This window comes from Ceratotherium simum, chromosome 8, assembly GCF_057802395.1.
Source record: "Ceratotherium simum simum isolate JZ-2026a chromosome 8, ASM5780239v1, whole genome shotgun sequence".
NCBI classification, from domain to species: Eukaryota; Metazoa; Chordata; class Mammalia; order Perissodactyla; family Rhinocerotidae; genus Ceratotherium; species Ceratotherium simum.
In genome coordinates this window covers 59,248,751-59,274,737 of record NC_141907.1, presented here as the reverse complement: position 1 = coordinate 59,274,737, position 25,987 = coordinate 59,248,751, and the positions used below count along the sequence as shown (strand labels likewise).

The 25,987-nt window shown below is 34.2% G+C and overlaps 1 protein-coding gene across 7 annotated transcripts in view; it reads left to right on the top strand.

Annotated features, from left to right (window-relative positions):
- ANKRD17 (ankyrin repeat domain 17) overlaps positions 1 to 25,987 on the top strand; it is a 163,055-nt gene that overhangs the window by 99,552 nt on the left and 37,516 nt on the right. For 5 of the 7 annotated variants that reach the window (XM_087434424.1, XM_004419161.3, XM_087434425.1 and 2 more), the window contains 10 exons: positions 1,057 to 1,809; positions 6,148 to 6,296; positions 14,517 to 14,628; positions 14,787 to 14,932; positions 18,575 to 18,717; positions 19,510 to 19,723; positions 20,235 to 20,410; positions 21,729 to 21,891; positions 24,211 to 24,306; positions 25,631 to 25,747. In XM_087434424.1, the coding sequence (XP_087290550.1) occupies positions 1,057 to 1,809; positions 6,148 to 6,296; positions 14,517 to 14,628; positions 14,787 to 14,932; positions 18,575 to 18,717; positions 19,510 to 19,723; positions 20,235 to 20,410; positions 21,729 to 21,891; positions 24,211 to 24,306; positions 25,631 to 25,747 (2,069 nt within the window). The remainder of the gene's footprint in view (positions 1 to 1,056; positions 1,810 to 6,147; positions 6,297 to 14,516; positions 14,629 to 14,786; positions 14,933 to 18,574; positions 18,718 to 19,509; positions 19,724 to 20,234; positions 20,411 to 21,728; positions 21,892 to 24,210; positions 24,307 to 25,630; positions 25,748 to 25,987) is intronic. The other 2 variants (XM_014787970.2, XM_004419162.3) reach the window with 2 other exon arrangements.

Here is a 25,987-nt window from a genome sequence, read left to right as displayed (position 1 = left end):
AGTAATTCAAAGTTACTTCAGATATGCTTGTTTGTTTCTCTAGAATTCTGAGGTCCATAGTTGACTTGTGGATGTTACACCATGCATGTTCATAAGTTATATCCCAAAATATTACAGCTACCAGTTTGAATCAGTTTTTCTTTTTAAAAAGTTTTACCTGAAGAACCAATGCAGTTTTAATTTTTTGGTTTTTGGCTACCTATATTATTTTACCAACAAGAATACTAAGTATTTCCACCAGCTCTTTTCAATCACTACTACCAATCTAGAGCCGCTCTTTTCAATCACTACTACCAGTCTAGAGCCTTGGCGCCTTTTTCAGTTGGTATAGCAAACAACTGATTGCTGTACCTGTAGCCAGAACTGTTTATTCACCTGGCTGTCAGAAGATACAGTGGATGGCGTAGTCCAGCATCTTTTCTTCCAGGGAAACTGAATCCCAGTTCTCTACTGGCCAGGTAGCTGTGTGAATATGTGAATTTATATCTTGCCTTTATCAGTCTTGAAGATGCCAGGCCCTGACAAAGACGTATATTTTAGTTGGATTTTAATTTCCTGGTATTTCTCAGTGGTTTGGGCACTCTTTGTGTGTATGTGTGTGTGTTTAAAAGGCACAGACTGTTAAATGTGGAAAAACCTTGACTTAGAGGTCTAAGTTTTCCCTACATCTTAATAATTGAGCATTATTTTTCTGTTCTTATAAGTTTTTACATCTTTATGACCCGATGAAGTATCTACACATAGTCTTAGATTTTACTTTAATTGCACCTCTTAGGTATCACAAACCTGCATCCATCTATTGTCTAATTTTAGCCATGTGATATTTAAAAATTTTGAAATTAATTTCCCAGAGATTACTCTATGCACATAAAATACATACATTTTATATTTATGATAATGAAGGTGAATTTGTTTTTAACTGCTTAACAATACATTTTCACCTTCTATGGATATGATAACTTGGTGCATAACTGTTGGCACTAAACCTCCCAACAGTAACTCTGTAATGAGGATGCCATTCATGTGCACTTCTGAGGGGGTTTCTTTTTCACACAGCTGCTTCTAAACAAAAGTCCAGCAGCCATTTGCCAGCAAACAGCCAGGATGTACAGGGTTACATCACCAATCAGTCTCCAGAGAGCATTGTAGAAGAGGCTCAGGGAAAGTTAACAGAACTGGAACAGAGGATAAAAGAAGCCATAGAAAAGAATGCACAGCTGCAGTCCTTGGAACTGGCTCACGCTGACCAACTTACCAAGGAGAAGATCGAGGAGCTGAACAAAACAAGGGAGGAACAAATTCAGAAGAAACAAAAGATTTTGGAGGAACTACAGAAAGTAGAACGAGAGTTACAACTGAAAACTCAGCAGCAGCTAAAAAAGCAGTATCTAGAGGTTAAAGCTCAAAGAATTCAACTTCAGCAGCAGCAGCAACAGTCTTGCCAGCATCTGGGACTACTAACTCCTGTTGGGGTTGGAGAACAGCTTTCCGAGGGAGACTATGCACGGTTACAGCAAGTGGATCCCGTTTTGCTTAAAGATGAACCCCAGCAGACTGCTGCTCAGATGGGTTTTGCACCAATCCAGCCTCTGGCCATGCCTCAAGCTTTGCCTCTGGCGGCAGGTCCCTTGCCTCCAGGGTCCATCGCAAATCTTACAGAACTGCAAGGAGTGATAGTTGGACAGCCAGTACTGGGCCAAGCACAGTTGGCAGGGCTGGGGCAAGGAATTCTGACAGAAACACAACAAGGGTTAATGGTAGCCAGCCCTGCTCAGACCCTCAATGACACGCTGGATGACATCATGGCAGGTGGGTTTATATTGTTACGAGCAGGTATCAAATATGATTTGCTTAAGGCGAGTAAGAGTGTGCCAGAATTTTTTTGCCGTTACCCAACTTGAGAACTATTTTTGGACTCTTGACCCATGTATATCTTTAGAAATATTAGTTCAATCTCAGAAGTTCTCAGATGGATACAGGTCGAATTAAAGATTAGCTCATTCAATACAAGTGACTGAAACTTTCTGGCTTAGGTGGGTAAGCTGGGAATCTAGGTTTTTCAGTAGTGGGGTTGATGTTTGATTTTTTTGTTTTTGTTTTTGTTTTTTCTCTTTAAGTTCAGAATGCTAAGATTGAATTTTGGCTTTTTTGCTTCTGTATTCACACCAATAAACTGGGAAACTGATAGAAGTTGAAGTGCAAAACTAGTAGGACACTTCAGGAAGCTTATTTGTGAACAGAAATACTTTATGTCCTAATGGATCAGACTTCAAACCTGATGGATATTTTTTTAAAAACCCAAAAAACGTAAACACTTTTACAACAATAATAAAGTACCAAGCCAAATAGGATTTGATTATACTGTATGTCAGTAATTTTATCCCCTGTGAATGTTAATGTGTAGTCTCTTTCTAATTGTATCATGGGAAGGTGTGGTCCCCTGAGTGTCATAAGTGATATATCTTTCAATGTGTAGCCAGAGAAATTTTATTCCATTATGATTAGTTTCATTGGCGAGAAGAAATATTTTAGAAGGTTATTTAATGGTTCTAGTTTTGGGTACTTATTTTTCTTGAGTTCTGTAACAAAGTAATAGAATGAGATTTTACAGGATTATAAGCCATTAAGAATGTTATACTGAGAAAGATAATTTTCTTCATTAAAAACAAAGTTAAAGAAAAAAATTTGAAAAGGAAGGAAAAGGGAAAAACAAAGGGAGTAAATAGTTGAATTTTGATCATTTTCATCTGATCTTTTCCCCTTTTTTTACTCTTTGGTCTGTACTTAAAACATGTTGACTTTTCCTAATTTGGAAACTATGTTTTACATACATATTATGATGAGATTATACATAACTTAACTTTCATCTTTTAAAAGAATAAAAGAAAACTAAATTTTATAGTGTTGAGATGTTTAGCTAACATTCAGAAACTAAGAAACCAGCTAATGAGACAGATTTTATACTTAAATTGCTCTCTCAAGTTTCCCAGTCCTCTTTTAGTATCGCCTCAACAGTAATATGTGGAATGAAGTCTTTGCTAATCCTAGAGAGTGCAATAACTACCTTGGAAAAAATGCTATTAATCATTAGTAAGAACTGTAAAGATTCTTATATTGATTAGTATAAAATTTTTCTAGACATTTGAAAATTACTACTAATCACCATTAGCTGGTTATTATAATTGGGAATACAATTTAAAAAATATTAGACATCTTATCAAAATTGGAATACAGTAGCCAAAAATTCCAACTTTTATATTACTTCCATGGCCATTAATCTGGATCATAATGTTCTTTCTATGTCAGTTGAACTACCAAAGAATGTATAGAGTTAAGTGTTTTTTATCCAACTCAATGGAGAATGGGCATTCCATACCAATGAATATTTAAAAATTTTTTGACATGCTGTCGGAATTTACCTGATGTTCTTGGGCGTAGGTATCAATGATTTGCCAGTTGTACAGTTTTTATGCTGATCAGAATGATCAGAGGTTTGTAAAGTAGTTTTTCTGTTGATTCGTTTACTAAACAAAGACAAATAAATTATACCTGTGTGTTCCAGGTGTTTTCATATAAAAAAATTTTTAAAAGCATATAACTTTTCAGGAAGTATGACAAATACTGGTCATTATAAAAATACTTTACCTCTTTATTATGCTCACTTATGTGGGGAGATGAGAGATGACCAGAAGGAAGAAAAGGAGTAAAACCATCCAACTACCTACCTGCAACTCATCCCTGTCATCATGCATGTGCACATGCATAAACATACACGTGTACTCATGCATTCACTTCTGCAGCCTTTTTTTAAACTTCTTTTATGGTAGTACTTGTCCTTTCAATTGACTAATGACCATTTCTATTTCTTTCTTTGGGTTTTTTAATATCTTATAACCTCATTAGGCTCAGTCTTCCTTCCTTCCTTTAACATAACCTCTGCTCTTTAATTCTTAGTTCCTGTATTAGACTGCTTTTATAAGGTTCAGGCTCTTTTTCTCTGGTACTTGGCTGGCCAAAATCTTCTGTCTTCCCTCTTCTCCATACTTGCTGAAGAAAATCAGTTCCCTGTTTAACCAGTCTTGATACCTTGCCTCTGCTGTATTTTCAAGTTCCCTCTTTCCTTACCTGATGTTAAAACTTTTCTGAGCATCTGGTACTCCCTCTCTAAAATCTAACCCTAAAATGAAGTCCCATATGTAATCTGTACCAGAGTTCCTTCAGGTACCTACATATTTACAATTGTTACTCTTAACTGTAGAGAATGGATGAGTGACAGGCAGTTGTTTGGTTTTAGTAAACCAATTTCATAGGTATCCCAAAGGAAATGAAATGAGGGAATTGATTTTTCCTATCACCTTTTAAATGAGGTGATAAGAACAACTAATTTGAACAAAAGTAAGAAAAACAATTTTAATATGTTCTTGAAAAGAACTTATTCCAGTTGAAATGTAAGTTAAAATTTAGTCATTTAACAATAAAACTTTGTTTTGTTTAGTATATCATGAAATAAAAATCAGTACTTTGGACAGATGGGTGTTCATTCTGTTTAAGCTAATATTTATATTTAGCATTTTCATTTGTGAAAATCAATCCAATCAAAGGAGAATATGGCCTCTATTTTAAGAGCCATAGATTTTATATGGTTTTGAAATTTATGTTTAGAACATGTACATTTAAATTATCTTGATTTTTTTTTTTTTCTTAACATACAAAACTATCAATATGGAGTAACAATAATACAAAACTGTCAATATGGAGTAACAATATCAAGGTCATTTAGATGATCAATTTAATATAGTAGTACATACCCTTTTCTATCAATCTGGATCCGTAAGGATTCAAACAGTGTTTTGTTTTGTTTTGTTTTGTTTTGTTTCCTCCTTTGTTTTTCCTTTGGCTTTTAAGTGGACTTAAAAATGTGTAATTACAGAACGTGTGTTGCTATAACGTATAGTGTATGTTTGTGCCTGAACTAAGGATTTTATGTAACATAGATTTCTTAATTGACAATCATGTTTATAATTGTTATAATAAGATCAGTTTCAGTTTTGTTCTTGGCAGGATCATAATCTCTTTTGCCTGGTTTCAGATCCAGTTGTGAATCATGACTGTTTTCTGTCTGATGTAGTTGATAACTACGTTGGTAACACACATCCACACTACTGTTGAACATTCAAAGATTAATGCCCTGACCTTAGAGCTATAGCGTTTTTAATAGGGGGAAAAAAGCATTGATGTTCACATATCAGCTCCAGGAGTGAGTTGATGAGGGAATTAATAAAGTACCCTCAATTGCCACCACCTTTGGAGTTCTCCCCACCTCGAGTACTGACCTAATTATAGCCCTTTCTTAGATTTGCATATTTTGGTGAAAATAATATCATGGCAAAATTATACTTAGAAGAACTAACAATAATCTATATTTGAAGGATGATTGTGTGCATACATTTATTTCTACCCTAATCTTTTACTTTTGTCCTTATAAGTCAGTGTGATTGCTCTATTGATTGGTGGGCATTTTACCCTCCTCAGAATAATTCTACAAATGAGAAATTATGTTTCCGTGTGAGGATCAAATCTTTATATTTGACTATGCTATTGTACTGAGGACTACAATTCAGAATATTATTGCCCGCCTGTCTGCAGTTAGTAAAACAGTAGGAGATGTTTTACACAATTGGATAGCGAGGTTCTCCCCAAACAGTGATATTACTTTTATTAGTTCTAGACTATAAAGTTTGAAATTGGCAAGTAAAAAAATCACATTTTTCTCCTTCTGAACTAGACTATTTTGCCTTTTATTCCTTTTCTGATTAAGAAGATATAATGGACAAGTCTCCATTTAATTTGTAAAAATATTTTTGTTTTCAGGGTTATTTTGAATTAAAGTTTTATGATTACGTACCAGAGGGGAATTTGTTTTCCAGATGGATTATTTTTCCGAAAATGGATTACTCTCAATATACCTTATAATTTTGGACTGTTGTCCAAAGTCAGAAATAACCAGGAAAATGGGTTGTTAGTGCTATGGCTGTCTACCTGTAGACATTTTGCTTTAAACAGTCTTTAAATATTTTTTAATAATTATTTCTCACTGTTACCTAACAACGTTTCATCCTTATTAAGTGCAGTTATTTTGTTCAACAGCAGTCAGTGGAAGAGCATCTGCAATGTCCAACACTCCTACCCACAGTATCGCTGCTTCCACTTCCCAACCTCAGACTCCAGCTCCAAGCCCTATCATCTCTCCTTCAGCCATGCTTCCTATCTACCCTGCCATTGATATTGATGCACAGGTAAGCTCCAAATTCAGGAGTGATGGTTCTAACTGGAATTATATTATCGATAAAAACGTTAATCAGTGATTTAAATTATCTCAGACTGCTTTGTCTCCAGGCAAAGTCGTGAGCCAGTTATAAACAAATTAGAATCCACATTTTTGCCTTGCCTTACCTGCTGCTGGAGGAGAGCCTTGCAACAGAATCCACATTTTTAAAACTGAAATACCAAATACAGATTATTACTGATAATTATGTGATGGTCTGGTTTCCAAGGTCATCAAATAATCTTTTTTAAAAACTTTAGTTTAGAAGAGGATGTAAAAAGAAATAACTTATTTAAGATTAGTGTGTATTTTCTTCTAATCTTAGATTAGAAAATATGCTTTAAAATTCATAATGGATTGCATGTAAAAGATTCTTCCATTTATATATCATATATACTCAATTGCATTTATAGCAAAAATTCTGATCTTGCTGACTGAAATATGTAGTTAGTCTATGTCTGTGTCTGTAATGCTGTTAAGCCAAAAGAAAAAACCCAAAACAAAAAAACACAACAGGTTTTTTGAAAAATTAGTTTACCATGAAATCTCAGGGCAAAGTGAGGTTGGAGAGAAGAAGATAGCTTGTGTTTTGCCCTGAAGAAATGCCAAGAGGCCTAGCTTAGAAGACTGCTGAATGAGGTTAAGCGTATATGGCCTTCTTCAGGACTGAGAAATGTTTGTAGTTTGGTTTTGTATTTTGATTAATACTGGGGGGTGGTGGGGACAAGGGTGAGGGTGGTGGTGTATATTATAAAACTTTTAGTTTTGCAAATGATCAGTTCTTTATAAACCTGAATTTCAGGAAGTGTGTGTATGTGTATTGTTGGACCATTAAGGGCATGAACTCTTAACCTATTGGAATGTAAAGCCTCTTTTTCATTAAAATGTTTCTTGGCAATACTGTGAAAAGGGAATTTCATTTCTATTCTTACTTGCTTCCCACATGTTTATTGTTTTATATGTGCTAACTTTTTTTTGAGCACTTAGAATTGTCAGGGACTATTTTAAAAGAATTATCTAATCTACAGACCACATGTGAAGTAGCTTCCCTTAAATACCCATTTCCCTGATGAAGAAACCAAGGCTAAGACAGAGATTAAGCATTTTGCTTAGGATCACTTCGTTAACTAAGAAGTGGTGGGGCTGGGAGTTAAACTTAGGTCAGTTTGACTTCAAAAGCACCCTTTTTAACTACCATACAGTCTTTTTGAAAAAGATGAGGCATCCATTTGATGAATCACAGTGGTTTACCATTAATATTGATAGCATTGTAGAATTGGATTGAACTTGATATTGAATTTGCATTAATTTCCTCCAATCTTTTTTGCTCTGAGGCTATGTTTTAACCAGAAGCATATTTTCTAGTTTTTCTGGGATCAAGAATTGATCCATAAAGCAAAAGGAAAAACTTCACCAAAATGTAAAAGGACTGCTTTTTAAAACTGCTTTTTAATTAAAAAGCCACAGAAAAACTTTCTCTAAGTAGGATCATGATTTTATTGAATATGAAATTATTTTAGTGGTGGAGAAGTTATGTATAAATGCTTTTAAAAAGTTTTTTTAATTAAAAAACTTACATTTTAAATATAGTAGACATGCTTATGTAGAAAGATTTGACTGTGGCTCCTTAAAAATCTGCTCCTTCTTTTTCTGGTCTCTACATCGAGGTTTTTCAGTTGGGTTAGCCTAACATGTGTTACATTACTTTTCATGGAGTTTACCATAATTGCTTAGACATTAGAAAATTTCTGCTTTGGAAAACAATACAAAATAAATATTTAGAAATAATTGTTCACCATTTTTTTCTTTAATTTTTGATATTTTTTAAATGTACTGGTTTTTATGATACCAAGCAGGTACTTTAAAAGGTAAAAATAAAGATCCTTTTTTACTCAATCCATCTGAAGTTTTTCCTAGATTCTAAAATAAAAATTCCATGAGGTTTTACATAATGGATATTTTTGTTTATGTGCAACACAGCTGTGCCATAACAGACAAGTGATATGATAAAAAATTAATACCAGGATTCTTCCTCTGTTTTAAAAGATTAAACATTCTCTAATAATTGGATCTTTCATTTGTTTATTTAACAAATTTTAACGTATACATTCTTAACACTTTACAGATACTAAGTTCTTTAACTTAATTTTTATAACAACCCCATGAAGTAGGTACTGTTATTATTCCCATTTTACAGGTGAGGAAAGTAGAACTTAGAAATATTAACTACCTTGCCCAACCACTAATTTATGGTGGAGCCAGCTTTCAAACAACCCTGGCACTCTAGCTCTAGAATCTGTGCTCTTAACTACTGCACTATGCTACCTGTTTTTCAAATTTTATCGTAGGTATGAACATTTGAATTATAGTCATGTGCCGAGTAATGTTTTGGTCAACTGTGGGCTGCATATACAACAGTAGTCCCATAAGATTAGTACCATATGGCCTAGGTGTTTAGTAGGTTATACCAGGTAGGTTTTGTATAAGTACACTCTGTGATGTTCACACAATGACGAAATCCACTAACAATGCATTCTTCACAACATATCACCGTCATTTTAAGTGACACATGACTGTATATTAACCTGGTAAATTAGATTATAGAAAATGGGTCCACCATCTAGGTCGTAAAGGATCATGTGTTTTTCATCTTTGCATCTTTTCAGCATGTTTCCTTGGCCATGTCGGATGTTTACATCAAATCTTAATTTAAGGAAGAACAAAAGAAATGTTAGTATTTTTATAGCTTCAGTGTATAAGTCTCCTTTTAAAAATGCTAATGATTCTTAAAATGGTGATACTTTAAACTCCTTTAATTGATCATTATAGTCAGGAACTAATATTTTTAACAAGGAGTAGCAAAAATCATGTTTAATTTCTGGACCTTGAAGAATGCTGAAGATAAAAGTTTGCATTGTTTATAAGGTTCCTCAAATCTAATGTTATATAACTAGAAGTCACTTTTGGTTTGCAAGTGTGTGCCACGGGCTCTCCATCTCTCTTGTGACAATTTTATTGAATCAAGTTTGGTTTGTCTGGATATTTTCAAAAAAAATTTTCTTTAAACTTTTCAGAGATGTCTGTTTTTTTTGAGGAAGATTGGCCCTGAGCTAACATCTGTTGCCAATCTTCCTCCTTTTTCCCCTTTTTTTTAAAATACCCAAAGCCCGAATAGGTAGTTGTATGTCATAGTTGTACGTCTTTGCAGTTGCTATATGTGGGACACCACCTCAGCATGGCTTGATGAGCGGTGCGTAGGTCCTCGCCCAGGATCTGCACCTGCGAACGTCGGGCCGCTGAAGTGGAGCACATGAACTCAACCACTACACCACCGGGCCGGCCCCTAATCTTTATTTTTATTTTGCTTGAACGGTATAACAAAACTTATACCTGCATACTCTAGATACAGAAATTAGGAATCATGTCGCGATTTTTAAGAACCACTGGTTTTATATGAAACAGTAAATCTGGTTGAAGGTTAGAGTTGAATACTACTGAATTAATTAAATATTTTCTGTATTTTATTATGTGAAATTTTGATTAACTCTAATAGCCCCTAAAAGTGAGAAAGAACCACTTGTGTTCTGTTCATGAGTTGTAAAAACTTGTGTTCCAGCCCCCCATCTTTTTTCTTATCGCATGTTTTTCACGTATTTCTGAACTGCTTGTCGTTTTTATTCTCAAACTTCTAAAGGCTTTCCTTGAACTTGGAGTAACTTATTCTAGTACACCTCAAAAATGAGAAAAGTAAATACTTCCTTCTGCAATTTTGCTTTTTTTTTCAGTTTTTAGTGCTTAACATATATCCATTAGTATCTTTTAAAGAGGGTAAACATTAAATTTAACTTATATATCAAGACTGAAATTGTAAAGTTTGTAAAATTATGTTTTACCGTTAATGGTATAAACATCATTTGCATATTTTTCTCTTTTCTTGTTGGTTTTGCTATTGCAAAAAAGAACAGTTTCATCGCAGTGTTTTAACAAGAGAAATTAAGGATACCAGGAAAAATTAGTTAATAGTGATACGTAATATGCTGCCATTAAAGCATTCTACTTTAAAATTCATGTGTTCTGCTTGTTTATATGAACTGTTTTAAGCAGGTTATTTACTATTTTACTGACTATTCTCATGTATTGAGTACCCTAAAGTATTATCCTTTTTAATCTTACATATGACCCCTGACATGGTTAGAGAATGAGATGTTTGGTATTATTGAAGATTATGGAAGTCTTAAAAAGTTTAGCCCTTTAAGTCCTAATAGTTTTCAAAGTAATTTAATTACTTTAGATAACATCTGTTATAGTATGGAATGGTGTATTTTATGGTATCTTGAGCTAAGTGGAAATTTTCTTTAGAAATTAAACCTGGATGAGCTCTTAACAAGAGCTCGGAGCATCTTTCTCCTTTTCTGATTTCTCTTAGATATATGACAAAGAATGTGACATGTTAACCAGTATAATATAACATGATTTTAGTGGTACTTTGCCTTCCAGTAAGTCATCACCTATATTGTTATCATTATTTCCTTGATTAACAATATTCAAAACACGTAGTTTTTTTATGTACCTTGTCAATCATTGTTAATTTTAACCCAAACTTCCACTTCAGTTAATTTGTTTTTTGATGTAAAAATGCAAATGAAGTTAGTATTTCTTACCATTTGGGGATACTATAGATGAGTATTTGAAGGGGTAGAAGCCTCACTTCAAAATCTTTAAATTCTTTTATTATTGTTTGAAAAAGATTGTCATAAAATTTTAGTTGCTTTAATTTCTCCTTAATGCAGAAATACAATGAAATTACCCACTGTTAAATTCCCCAAGGAATTTGACCAGTACGCCTTTCTCAGTTTTAAATATTTTTTCCTTCAACTCTGATAATACATTGTTTGTATTTCTCTCATAGTTTGAACCTAAATTTGCCCTGTATAGTAATCAGTAAGCTTCTAGTGAGCAGGGACTGTATTTACTTATCTTTGTCAACCCTAGAGTACCTAGCAGAATACTTTGAATATAAAAGGTGCTTAATAAATGTCAGTTGAATTGATGTTTTATAATGTTGAAAAAACCCAGTATTTTACTGATCCACTAAAATTTTCCATGCTTATCTTTTTCAAATTTTGTTGTCTCTTTATTCTCTAAGATTGGCACCACTTTCCTAAATTACTCTTTATCCCCCAGAAGACTTTTAGAAACCTCATAAACTGCATCGTAAAGTTGACTCTTCTACTGATTGTCTATACGATAACGTATAAAGCACATAAGACACTTAACATATTCCTCTCGGTTGTCTGTGCCCTAGGGCCACTCCATGAGGTAAATGAAAAGCAGGATTTTGTTATCCAAGATCTTCTTGGTTTTTAAGCCAGTCCTTACTACTTATTACCTTGTGTTACCATCAGAAGGTTATTTCTCTGAGCCTTTTCTCTGGAATTAAACATAAATCCTTCCTTATAAACCTGAAATGAAGATCAAATACTATAACACAATCAGAGCTGTCACTCATTTAAGTATTCATGTCCTTCTCCGTTGTTGTAGTTGGTGCGTCTCTCCCTTGTGGCCATCCCTGATCTCTGCAGTCAGTAGCTCTGCTCTCTGCCAGCTTCTTTTTGCGGTCTCCCTCTTCATCACTGACTAGTAGGCTTTTTCTTATTTCTTGACTCTTTATCGATTTTGCCTTTTGTCTCTTGTTATTCATTTTTTTATAACAGAGTTTGGTTTTTAGAGTTATTGACCTTCTGGGAGAATATGCCTTTCCTTTTTGTATTTATTACATAAATATAAGTATTATATAAATGTATAAACACAATAACATATATTTCACATATATATAGTCCTTTGGTTTATTAGTAATAATCTTTGAATCTGTGACCCTTTACAGCTATTGTTGTTCATTCAACTTAACTATCATTTATTGTTTCCTAGGCAAAGCATCACTTATGGGTGGAGAATGCAAACATGAATAGGACATGTTCATTACCTTCCAGAAATGTATAGTCCTCTGAGAGTGATAGACATATAACTAATATTAGCATAAGGAAGATTGGTGATAAATGCTGTAATAGAGGTACATGTGTAGAAATGAGGGAGGAGGACTTAGAACAGCGATGTGCAATTAGAAAAATAATGCAAGACGCATTTGTAATCTTAAATTTTCTAGTTGCCGCATTGAAAAAGACGATTAGGTGGAATGAATTCTAAGAATATATTTTATTTAACTTAATATATTCATATTATTGCTTAAACATGTAATCAATAAAAAAAATTACTGAGATATTTTACATTTTTATTTCATACTAAAAGTAATCAAAATTCAGTGTGTATGTTGCACTTACAGCTTAGAGTGACCAAATCATCCTGGTTTTCCCGGGACTTTCCTGATTTTAATGCCCAAAGTCCCTCATCCCAGAAACCTCCTCAGTCCTGTGCAAATCGGGATGGTTTGTCACCCTTTATATTTTTATTTTTATTTATTTATTTATTTATTTATTTTGTGAGGGAGATCAGCCCTGAGCTAACATCCAGGCTAATCCTCCTCTTTTTGCTGAGGAAGACTGGCTCTGAGCTAACATCTATTGCCAATCCTCCTCCTTTTTTTTCCTCCCCCAAAGCCCCAGTAGATAGTTGTATGTCATAGTTGCACATCCTTCTAGTTTCTGTATGTGGGACGCAGCCTCAGCATGGCCGGAGAAGTGGTGCGTCGGTGCGCACCCAGGATCTGAACCTGGGCCGCCAGTAGCAGAGCTCACGCACTTAACTGCTAAGCCACCAGGCTGGCCCTGTCACCCTTTTTAGAATGTATCTCAACTTGGACTTCATTGGAAATACTTGATTTGCATTTAGATTTGACTAAATGTACAGTTGAAAAAATAGATTCCTTTTCTCAAGTTGCTCCAGACGTATTAAAAAGTTTCCTAATAACCAAATTGAGTATCAATTTTTAAATATAAATTAAAATGTAAAATTCAGTCCCTCAGTCACACTAGCCATATTTCAAGTACTGGTAGCCACATGTTGCTTGTAGTTACCTTTTTTGGACAGCACAAGTTTAGAGTACTAAAGATATGAGGACTTAGTTCACTAGACAAGCTCTTAAACTATGACAGAGTATGACCACTGGTAAATCTAATATTGGTCACTATCATTAGAAGTCAGAAGTAAATTGTATATAAACCGTGTCATGTCTCAATTATAATAGTCTTTGTCTTTCAAAATACTCGGTGTTTTACTATATTTTTTTTGTTCCTTTAAGTATTTTGGGGCTTTGTTTCCAAATGCAGTTAAGTCACTTGGAAACAATTTTTTCATTTCAAGACTTGCTTTTCAGCTTTGTTAAATGGGTCCAGACCAGCTAATTTGGCCCCACTGCTGAGGATTTTACTTGTTATCTTGTGTGTTTTAAGATCTTTCTACTCTAGCTGGTGGGAACCAAACTAAGCTATTCCTGGCCCTGTGTAAGCTCTGGGTGTTGTTCAGCCTGATCCGTTCTGGTGGTCCTTCCCTGGCCTCCAATAATTTTCCTCATGCACATTTGCTGATCAGAACTCAGCTTGAGGAGTCTGCAGATCTCTGGAGTACTCTCTGGAATACTCTCTCTCTGTAGCACTTTCCTCTCCAGCAGTCTGCCCCTTGAATTCTAGCAACCTTGACCTCTCCAAAGTCAGTCTTCTCAACTGAGGGAGACTGCCAGGCTGTTTGGGTACCCTCCCTGCACTGCAGCCTGGAAATTCTCCTAGCAGTAAGTTGAGTTAAGCATTTCTGTCCTCAGAGATCACTGTCATGCACTGCCTGTCTAAAATACCATCATTTCAAATAGTTTGTCCTTTTTTTTAATTGTTTGAGATAAGAAGATAAATCTTGTTTGTGCTACTTCCTTAATGGCTGAAGATGAAAGTGAGTCGACAGTATTTCTTTTAATCATGTAGTTGAAAACAGCATATGGTTGAAAATCATACTTTTTTTCTTCATGCTTCCTTTAAGAATTGCCCATAAAGTTCAAATATTATTTGTAACCTTTAAAATCACAAGTTGGCCACTAATGTGGAAAAAAACAAATTACTATCCAAATGTTTGATACAGTAGAGTGGTACATATGTGTCTTTGTGTATTTGGTATATGTACATATTGTAATTGATGTTAACATTTTTAGATTATCTAATAAGCTAATCAAAAAATTAATTTTTTGCAGACCGAGAGTAATCATGACACAGCGCTAACGCTTGCCTGTGCTGGTGGTCATGAGGAACTGGTACAAACACTGCTAGAGAGAGGAGCCAGTATTGAGCACCGAGACAAGAAAGGTAGGGCCTACTTTTGTTAACTTTTTTTTTTTTTCCTGGAATATTTGTGTTCTATGAAGAAATACTACTTCTAGCCCTATTTTGATGGTTAGGTATAATGGAAAACAGTATTGTTCCTTTGCATAGCATGTAGTGGTAAGATCATTATTTTTCTCCAGGTTTTACTCCACTCATCTTGGCTGCTACAGCTGGTCATGTTGGTGTTGTAGAAATATTGCTGGACAATGGTGCAGACATTGAAGCCCAGTCGGAAAGAACCAAGGACACACCGCTATCTTTGGCTTGTTCTGGGGGAAGACAAGAGGTAACATTTTCCCCATGTAATTTTTTTCCTCCATCTGTTTAGCAAATGTATACTTTAACTTATATGAGTTTATGGAAACAGTGGATTGACATTTAGATTTCTCACAGTAACTGAAACTTATTTATTAGTAAAAGTACAAATATTAGTGTTAGCATAAGCTGTCTTGCCAGAAAAATCATACGTTGTTTATTATCCTGCTTATCTAAAAGTAATACCTGCCGAGGAATCTCTGTGTGTTGCATTCAGGTCAAGAGAATGATTAGGACATCCCAAATCAAATCAGTAAGCTCCTGATAAGCAGGGCCTAAATTCACTCAACTTTTCCTGTCCTACTGTCCTAGAGTACCTAGCACGAAAGGTACTTAAAAGATTAGTGGAGAATAGCATATTCAATTTTTAGTTATTCTGAGGACCTTTTCTTCATTTATCCCCATCCTTTCTCAACTCTGGAGGAAAGGTTTTCAGATAAGATTATATGACCTTTTAGTTTTTTAAGGAAGGTAGAACAGCTGTTGCGATGAGTTGTAGGCTCAAGAAATTATAATTTACATTCTCTTGTGTGTCTTCTTCTGGCATTTAGTAATCAACTAGATGACCTAATTTTTTAAGTCCATTTCGTAAATCCAATACTGTATACAAAGGATATAGGGCTTTTGATTAGCCAGTCATGCTTTCTCTATAGATTGACAGCTTCTCAATCTGGGAGTTGTTGAGTCTTAGATTTAGGAAGCACCCGAGGTCATCCATGTCAGTTTCCTACTCAGCTTAAAAATTGCTTTCTTTCTTTTTTCTCAACATCCTAATTATTATAAAGTTCGCCATCTCTACCAAGCCTAAAGTATGCCTTCCCTAAGTTTCCCCACTATTCCTAATTCTGTTCTTTGGACTAATGGAAAGAACTTTATACCCTCTTAAATCTTCAGATATTTGAGTCTTGATTCACCAGTCACCTATTCTCCATGTGAAACATGTCCTATTCTTTTGATTGTTAGCTTGAGAATACCTTTTCCAAACCCTTCACCTGGCTATTCCATCTGTTGTGTCAGTATCCCTCCTGAAATATTATATGTAAAAGTACTCTGACCAATGAACTGGTGTTACCATTTGTGCATCTTAAAACTCTCCCCCCTCCACCCTGCCCCGTTGCCTGTCATAGCACATCAGGTTACATTGAACTCTAATCAGTTAAACCCACTAAGATTTTTAATAAACTTGTAAGTAAAAAATTTTAAGAGATGGAGTAATTCCTGCACAGAAAGAATGGGAAATCTAATAAAATGGTACATATATAGAAAGATAGGAGTAGGTGATCCTTTAACTTGTGAATTACAAAGAATTGGAGCCTAATGATAATACAAGCATATTTTATTTTTCATACAGTTTTTACTTTGGCTATTTCAATAATTTTTGCTCTTTTATATTTGGAATAGATATTATGTGAGAGGACAGTTAGATGCACTTGCTATTAGAGATGTTCTGCACAAGAGACAACAAAGGACCTATTTCTACTGTGCTGTTCCTTCTGGTTGATAATGTGAATAAAATTGTGTCATTTTTTTTTCCTGTATCCCACCATGGAGGTGATTTGATATGTTAAAAGGATTTTAAACCAAATAATATTAAGATAGTAAAAAATAAGCCAATTTAATCTGATAAATTATTTCTACTACATCAGAAAAAATAGAGATCCCCATCAATCTCAAATTGAAATTTGATGGCAGAAAGTTTTGCAATTAAATAACAACATTAAATGGGAAAACTTGCATTGATCAGAATGTAAATGCTTCTGTTTTGAAACATAATGAAAGTTAAACTTTGACTTAACTGAAATTTTCAATCATTATGTAGCTTGAAATAATACTTGCTTCATATGTAATAACAAATTTTTCAATATTGAATCAAAAAGAAATCAGTTTGCGGGGACCAGCCCAGTGGTATAGTGGTTAACTTTGCACATTCTGTTTCAGCAGCCTGGGGTTCACAGTTTCGGATCCCGGGCACAGACCTTTGCACCACTTATCAAACCATACTGTGGCAGGCGTCCCACATATAAAATAGAGGAAGATCGGCACAGATGTTAGCCCAGGGCCAATCTTCCTCAGCGAAAAGGAGGATTGGCAAGGGGTGTTAGCTTACGGCTAATCTTCCTCACCAGAAAGAAAAAGAAAAAAAAGAAATCAGTTAATTTTCTTCTTTCAAAGCAATATTAAAGCCTATAGCATGCTATAATCTTTATGTATTCTTGTTAAAATGTAACAGATGAAGTTATAACAGTTATAGAAGTCTTCTAAAGGTATAGAAGTCTTCTAAGGTAGTAATTTTTCTTTTAACACTCTGTTGCTTTGATTTGGTATCAGAACATTGAAAAGTCATTTTACTATAAAATCACAAACTAATTTCTTTTATATTGAATGTCTATTATATTTTGGGAGTAGATCATTTCCTCTAAGAGATGACTAAGGTCAGTTATCTTTACATAATGGAATTTTAAAAACTTTAGAAATTTGATTAGGGATTTTTATTTTATTGCTTAGGGGACTCTTTGTAGAATAAAATAGCCTAATGCCATTTTTTGGTCTTGTTTTTATAACCTTGTACATAAGCCAGCTAGTCTTAGTGGCTCTAAAAGCAAAAAAGTGATGGACAGAAAGTCATATCTAAAATTGGTCATAGCTTTTTCAAACAAGTAAAGTTTTAACTGGAATATAAGACAAAGCACTGTTCATTAACATTTATTTATTTCCCAGTTAGAATTTTAGGATATATTAGTAGTAAGAGCAAGGGTAAGAGCTATGATATTGAACAATCTTTAACTTCCCTATGTCTCATTTGGAAAATGAAGATGAAAATACTAGTTGCTGTGTCAAAATCAACATTAAAGATTGAATTTTGATTTCAGTAGAATAAACTATAGCATACTCATATAGTGGAATCCTACACAATACACACAAATGGCTCTCAAACAGTATGTAATTTCATTTATATGAAGATCTAAGTTAGATGAAACTAATCTGTGGGTGGGATTGACTCAGAAGGGTTATGAGTAAATAATGGATTTAAGTTACATTAAGTTTATGTATTTGTCAGTACTCACTGAGTGTATACTTAAGTTTTGAGCATTTATTGTAAGTTACAAATTTTACCTAAAAAAACTGAAAATAAATTTTTTCAACTTTTCTGTATGTTTGAAAATTTTCATAATAAAATGTTGGGAAAAAATAAGTATTAGCTTTATTCCAGGGTTGTTTTTTTAACAGTTATTGATTTCAAAATATTATTTTAAAGACATTTACATGTATAAATGAAAAAATCTTATTGTATTACCACTGTCTGGTGGAATAACACAGAAATACTAATTTCCAAAATAGCATTGCACGGCAACGTGAGGTCCAGATCTTTCGTAATCATACTGTGCCATTTCAACAGATTCCAAAATGGATTTTACCTGAGAGGCTATCTCTTTGTTGGCCTCTAAGACCTCTTGCTATCCTTTGAGACTGATTTCGTGCAAAGGATGAAAGAAGGACTTTTCCCTTCTTTTGTTATGTAATATACCAGAATAAAAGAGAAGTCAGAAATATGTATCTTGCAAATTGTCTCACCTTAAGAACAAAACACATTTTTTTCCTTTTTTCTTTCCAGGTGGTGGAGCTATTGTTAGCTCGAGGGGCAAATAAAGAGCACAGGAATGTTTCTGATTACACACCTCTAAGCCTGGCTGCTTCTGGTGGCTATGTGAACATTATCAAAATATTACTAAATGCAGGAGCCGAGATTAATTCTAGGCAAGTTTTATTCTCTCTCTACATACCCCTTAAGAATGTTATGTTAAAGATATTTTAGAACATGGGCCGGCCCTGTGGCTTAGCAGTTAAGTGCTCGCGCTCCGCTGCTGGCGGCCCGGGTTCGGATCCTGGGCGTGCACCAATGCACCGCTTCTCCGGCCGTGGTGAGACCGCGTCCCACATACAGCAACTAGAAGGATGTGCAGCTATGACATACAACAATCTACTGGGGCTTTGGGGGGGGAAATAAATAAATAAATAAAATCTTTTAAAAAAAAAGATATTTTAGAACAGTTATTTTTTTTAATGCCATATTTAGGAAATGCCTTCATTACAAATTTAAAATTCAAATTGTTGATTTTTAAGATTAATTTTATTTAAGTATTTAAAACTGTTTACAGAGACCTTGAAAAAATATCAATTACTCTATTTCTTGTGGTACTAAAAGTAAACACATCTTTTTTATAAGTTTTGTTAAGTAAGCATGTGCTTTAGGATGGAAAATTCATCTTAATAATAACTTAATAATTCAGTAATCACTTTTCAGCCCAAGTCATTATGTTGAATGAGAGAAAGAAAGTATTCTAGTTCTGGGTGGTAAAAGATTTCTATTGGTGTCTTGGTAGTATCTTAAAGACTTACACGGGCTGAGAAAAATGATATTTTAAATAATCCTGCAAAATAAGGAATCTTAAATAAATCTGAAATAGGATGAAATAGAATCATCCAATTTTTATGGGACATTTAAAATGTATATTTTTCCTTTTGTTCTCTCCATATCTCCACCCCCAGAACTGGTAGCAAATTGGGCATTTCTCCTTTGATGTTAGCAGCTATGAATGGGCACACAGCTGCCGTTAAGCTCCTGTTAGACATGGGCTCTGACATAAATGCTCAAATAGAAACCAATCGGAACACTGCCCTTACCTTAGCCTGCTTCCAAGGAAGAACTGAAGTGGTTAGTCTTCTGCTTGATAGAAAAGCAAATGTGGAACACAGAGCTAAGGTAAGAAGAAGTCTGATATTTACACATGAAATTTAGTGCTTTGATATTTGAGGTGTAGAGTAGCAATATGCTAATTATAATCTTAGTAGTTTCTAGTAACATTTATTTCTTACATATATATTTAATCAAAAATCATTCTCTATGACTCACTCAAGTATTAACTCTTGAAAATACCTCAACAATAAATTTTCATAGGTAATGATGACATTAGGGATATGAGCTGAAAAATATGTACTATTATGAGAGAAGAGAGGGAACGTTTATTTAAAGTGTCAGTTACATGCCAAGTGCTTGCATCTTGCACAGATTTTTTTAACAACGAATTGGCGTTAGGTAGAATTATCTTCTTTCGGAAGATACCACTGTAACTCAGAGGCTGATAGTGTCAGTGCTGAAATTTAGTTGTGCGTCTTTATAACTATACCATATTGCTCCCCCAGGTTGTTGTTCTTTAACATTTTAGCTCTTTCCAGTCTCTTATATGTTGTTTTTTATTTTTCACTAAACCTAGACTGGCCTCACACCACTAATGGAAGCTGCCTCTGGTGGATATGCAGAGGTGGGCCGAGTTCTTTTGGATAAAGGTGCTGATGTTAATGCCCCTCCAGTGCCCTCCTCGAGAGATACAGCTTTGACCATAGCAGCAGATAAAGGGCATTATAAATTCTGTGAGCTTCTCATTGGCAGGTATGATTTTACCACACCCTTCACAGATGAACAACGGTGTGACTAGTGATTACTATTCTCTCTGGGAAAATTGTACTATTAAAAAATCAAATGTATGGGCCGGCCCTGTGGCTTGGTGGTTAAGTGCGCGCGCTGCGATGCTGGTGGCCCGGGTTCGGATCCCGGGTGCGCATCGAGGCACCACTTCTCCGTTCATCCTGAGGCCGAGTCCCACATACAGCAACTAGAAGGATGTGCAGCTACGACACACAACTATCCACTGGGGCTTTGGGGGGAAAAATAAAATAAATAAAATCTTTAAAAAAAAAAAAAAAATGTGATTACTTCTTCCATAAAATACATGTTTTGTTTTATTTTTAAACCTACCTCTTTTATTTTTACCCACCCAGAGCTATGCTACATTGTCTGATTTATTTCAATGCAACCTAGAAAGATTTCTTTTCTTCCTTTCTGGTGTGTATGTACACTTTAAAAGTACTATAATAAGCTATTTGAACATCCAGCTGTTGTCATCCGTATTGACATCTCCCACATATTTTGAGTTTTGCAAAAAGTATCACTAATGCGTCTTAAAAGTCTGGCAATAATCTAAGACTTCAGTGTTGATTTTCTTGTTCTTTATAGTGTTTAGGGCTTTTAAGTGACAGTTATGGAAGGTATCAGACGGGATCCAGGATAGTTTCTACTTTCAGTCACTTAAAAGTTGCCTGCCAGCCTTCCAAAGATGCTTGTCTGCTTAATTGGATTTCATACTTTAACAGTCTGAAAGACCTTTGCATGGTGTCCTGAGCAGTAGTATTTAATAGTAGCTACTATTAACTACTGTTATTCACCCTGAGTCTTATCTACCTTGATGCCCCGAGTGCTAAGCCTGCAGGTTATTTTTATTCATTTCTTTTTTGAAGCCACATAATATAAATACATGAATACAAATAATCTGAAACAGATACACTTGCTTTTTAGAATACTGTTTGTGTCTCTAGGATACTCTTTATTTAGTATATTGATTATGATATTAACAGGATGTACTTTTATTTTTCACTAGATAAAATTTCACATTTTCTCAAGGTTTGAAACTCAGAATAATGCAGTCATTATTTTAAAAAAGCAGTTATTGATATATGATTAATTTAGTGGCTTTTAATTGGATGACTGGAAATTCTCTGTAATGTAATTTTGAGAGGAATGTATTTTAGTTATTGAATATTATAAACAATTTTCATCTTTACAAAATATTTTCACAAGTTAATAGTTGGTTTTTATTGTTATCTGTGTTGTTGCATTTCATTTTAAACAGTGATATCTGTCATTTATTTAGGGGAGCTCACATTGATGTACGTAACAAGAAGGGGAACACTCCACTGTGGCTAGCAGCAAATGGTGGACACCTCGATGTGGTTCAGTTACTGGTGCAGGCAGGTGCAGATGTGGATGCAGCAGATAACCGCAAGATAACTCCTCTTATGGCAGCGTTTAGAAAGGTATTAGTCTTTCATCCTCATTCACTTTGGTGTTTTTCACTTAGGCTAGGAAGTACATAGTTTAGTGATCACCAAAGACTATCATTTTAGGATTTAATAGCAGTGACGAAAGCAGTAAAATAATCACTGCTGTAAAGCAGTAAAAAAAATCACTCCCATAGCAACATTGAAAGATAGATACAGGTATCCCAGAAAAGCCATTAATATTACCCACGTTGGACGTCAAAGCTAAGTAAACTTTTAAAAAGTTGTTGTAAGTAGTATTTTCAAAATCTTGTTGCAATCTTACTCTTTTACAAAATGTAAATCCACTTAAGAGTAATTACTTATTTATGAATGAGTGTTTTCTTATTAGCACAGCAGAGAAAAATTTAACTTAAATTGATTTTATTTTTAGTCATTGACTTTAATTACAGGGAAAAAAGGAATTAAATAATGAAAGCCCAGCTGCCAATATTTGAAACTACTGAAAATAGTTTACTACATTCTGAAGTAGAAATACATTTTGTGAAAGCGAGAGAAACTTCCTCTTTCTATAGTGCATAGCACAAATCTGTGTATAAGTAATTTGATTTAAGGATTTGGTTGATCTCTTAGATACAGTTTTGTTATTGGGAAAAGCAGATTACTATTTCGTGGATTATAATTTTGAGTTTTATTCTGAGATATGTAGGTAAAATCCTTTGTAGATTCCAAATTGTTGTGTTATATTAAAAATTTTTAACATATAAATTATAAGAAATCATCTGTTCCTTTTTTCTCTTACTATTCTTTCTGACTCCTTTATACTACCTCTTCCCTGGACATTCTAGATTACCTAGCCACTGACTCTGTATTTTTTCTTCTCACCAATCAAACTTATTCTTTCTCACTGGCTACCTACTCTTTCTCCAAGCAAGCTAGCATATCATTATCAAGTTAATCTTCCTAGCCACTCCACTATGTTAGTATCCTCTTCAAGAACCTTTTTCTGTCTCTCCAGTCTCTGTAATCCTTTGAAATGCAATCTTAATTTGTTATTCAAAACCACCACAATCTAGTGCCCTTAGAGCTTGTCTCCCATTGAATCCCTAACGTGCAGAGTCTTCTCCTTGCTTGTTCTTTTCTGTGTCACTGTCTCACATCACCTTTGTTCTCATCTCAGGAATGCCCATGTCCTTCCTCGTTTTTCCAAAATTACTCATTCTTTGGGCAAAGTTTAAATCTCCCCTTCTACAGAAACTCTTCCCATCTTATTTGAGCTCTCATTGAGATATTTAATTTCCTAAATGTTGTAGAAGTTCTAGAATCCATTATTATCTTTATCATTCATTTTTGACAGATATATATCTTGTTACTACTCTGTCTGACATGCATATATATCTTACCTTTCCAAATAGACTTAGCTCCTTAAGAACAGTGCTTATCCTCTATACTCTTTGTATTCATTCCGTTATTTTTTAGTACCTACCATGTGCAACTCTAATGGTTGGGATGTTACATTGTACAGAGTGCAGGAGTTGCACTTTTTTTTTAAATGTAATTTAATCGGGGGTAAGATCCCACACACAAAATCAGGTAACTGTGTGAGTTGTCCCATATAAATAGATACTATAGAAATGTTGGTGAGATATCAAGGAACGATGCAAATGCCGTTTGAGCTATTCATTAAAAGATAGAGATAGTTTAAAAAAATGCAGATGAAAGGAAGAGACAGAGGCAAATGGAGGAAATATACTAAATATAAACAGCTGTTTATTCAAACTGGGTAACTTATATGTGTTGTGTAACAGAGCAATGGTGTGTGTTGGAGAAAGTGGAGAGCTTGAATATTGGTCTAAAGATTTTGAACTTAGTGAACTGTGTTACAGTGAATAATGTAATCATAGCTCATACTTTAGGAAAAGTGTATTTTGTTTCTTTTATACTACCCAATACAGAGCTGTGCATTCAATTTTTATCTGAAAGAAAGAAACAAAATTATTTCTCCTCTCTTAATGCTTAGAACTGAAACAGGATGCTCATTTCTAATGAATTAGCTAGGAAAAAAAATACTCAGACATATCCCCTATTTCTTCATACTTATTTTTTTATTTATAGTGGTTTAGAATTTTAGGTCAAATTATTCTGTACTTTTTTGGAGAGTGGGATGAGAATGAACAATGTAGATTTAACTTAGAACCAAAGCCTGTCTCTTTTTCATTTACAGTGCAAATAATACCCAGTTAAGTCTTCATTTTGTGGGACTAATGTCAAAGGAATCTTAGTTAAGACAGACTGTAGATGTACTGAATCCTGTGAGAGTCCGTTTTTAATCTGACACTGATATCTGCTTTTTAGGGTCATGTGAAGGTGGTACGCTACTTAGTCAAAGAAGTCAATCAGTTTCCATCAGATTCTGAATGTATGAGATACATAGCAACCATCACTGATAAGGTAAAACACTGATCATATTCATCCCACTATATGAGCTGGGGATCCCATTTGGTTTTGCACATATATATCCCACACTAAGAAAAAAGTCTTAATTTGATCAATAATATGTAGTATATAGCAATTTTCATTTATCTAGTATTTGGGAATGAAGTATGCTATTTAAGAGACTACTTATAGATTATTTACTTACCAGATGAAGCAATAAAATATTCTCTGTGATAGAATTACTGTATCTTTTTAAATAGTACTTGAGCTGATGTAATTTTTATGTAAACACTAAACAATATAAAGCGAAAATTGTTATTGTTCATTAGTACTATAATCTGTATATATGTTTATCCAGACTGATATCTATTCTGAGAGGAATAAGTCCAGTGGATTTTTTTTTTTTATAGTTAAACAAAAATGAACATAGTACTTTTAATCATGGGCAAGAAAACTTTAACTATGCTGCTGTCAGCTGAAGAATGAATTGGCTAGGATTTTTGCAAGAAAAGTAGAGAAGATAAAAAGGATCCTATTAGAGATCTAATTGAGATCTTTCCTTGGTGACATTTTGATTTGAGTTTTATACTAGTATTTGAATAAAATCCTAAGACATGCCTCTGAAAATCCAGAGGTCAACAAATCTAAAAATGTGTTATATTTTCTCAGCAGTTATTACATGATAGTGAGCAGCTTTTCCCCATAGGTTTTATTTAACATGGCTAATTTACTGTCTTGCCTGCCTGTAGATTCCTCTATGACAATTAACATTCCTGGATACCACTGGGTTTTTTGGAGGCAAGAGGGAGATTAAAAATAAAGCTTTTTCCTGTCAAAAAGTGTGTTGTGAGAATGAAATCACTGAGAAAAGTGTATAAGTACCTATGTCTATGATTTCTTTATGACTGATTCTTGCACATGAAGTTGTAGCAACAAAGCTTAAATATTTGAGAACAGTTCTTGCCAGTTAAGTATTTTAAAATTTTTTAAACCCATTTCTTTGTTGACATTGACCTTTTCCTTTAGCCAATTAACCAGCCGACAAATTATTTCAGCTGTTTGCTGTACGATTTCTTATATTCAAATTACAGGAGTAAATAATTTTAGTTTCCACAGTACCAGTCAAATAGATACTATTTTGAAGAACAGTAGAGGCTCTTTGCTTGTATATTTTTAAAAATATACCATTTAAATTGTTTTTACTTCATCTTTTTTTGCCCTACCACTGATTTTTATTGCTTATGTTCTTTCAAGTGCCTTAATATCTTCATGTTTTCAAAAATCTCTCTAAATGTGAATTGTTTTTTTGTGCTGGAAAAGTCTTAATTTTTCCTTTTAGGAGATGCTGAAGAAGTGTCATCTTTGTATGGAATCAATAGTACAAGCCAAAGATAGACAGGCTGCTGAAGCAAATAAAAATGCCAGCATTTTATTGGAGGAGTTAGACTTGGAAAAGGTAATGATACCTTTACATATGAAAAATACCTACTTTTTTCCCTTCTGCTTTTCTTCCCCCTAATTTGTAATCTATTGTTTTTTGTTTTGGTTTTGGTTTAGCTTTTGCTTTAAATTATCAAGGTTTTCTCTCCAGCTTTGGCTCAAATAGTGGAGAGAACTGAGTATTTTAAATATCAGTAAAAGAATTTTCTTTGTAATCAAGTTAACAAAATTTTATTATAGGATGTGCATTGATCTG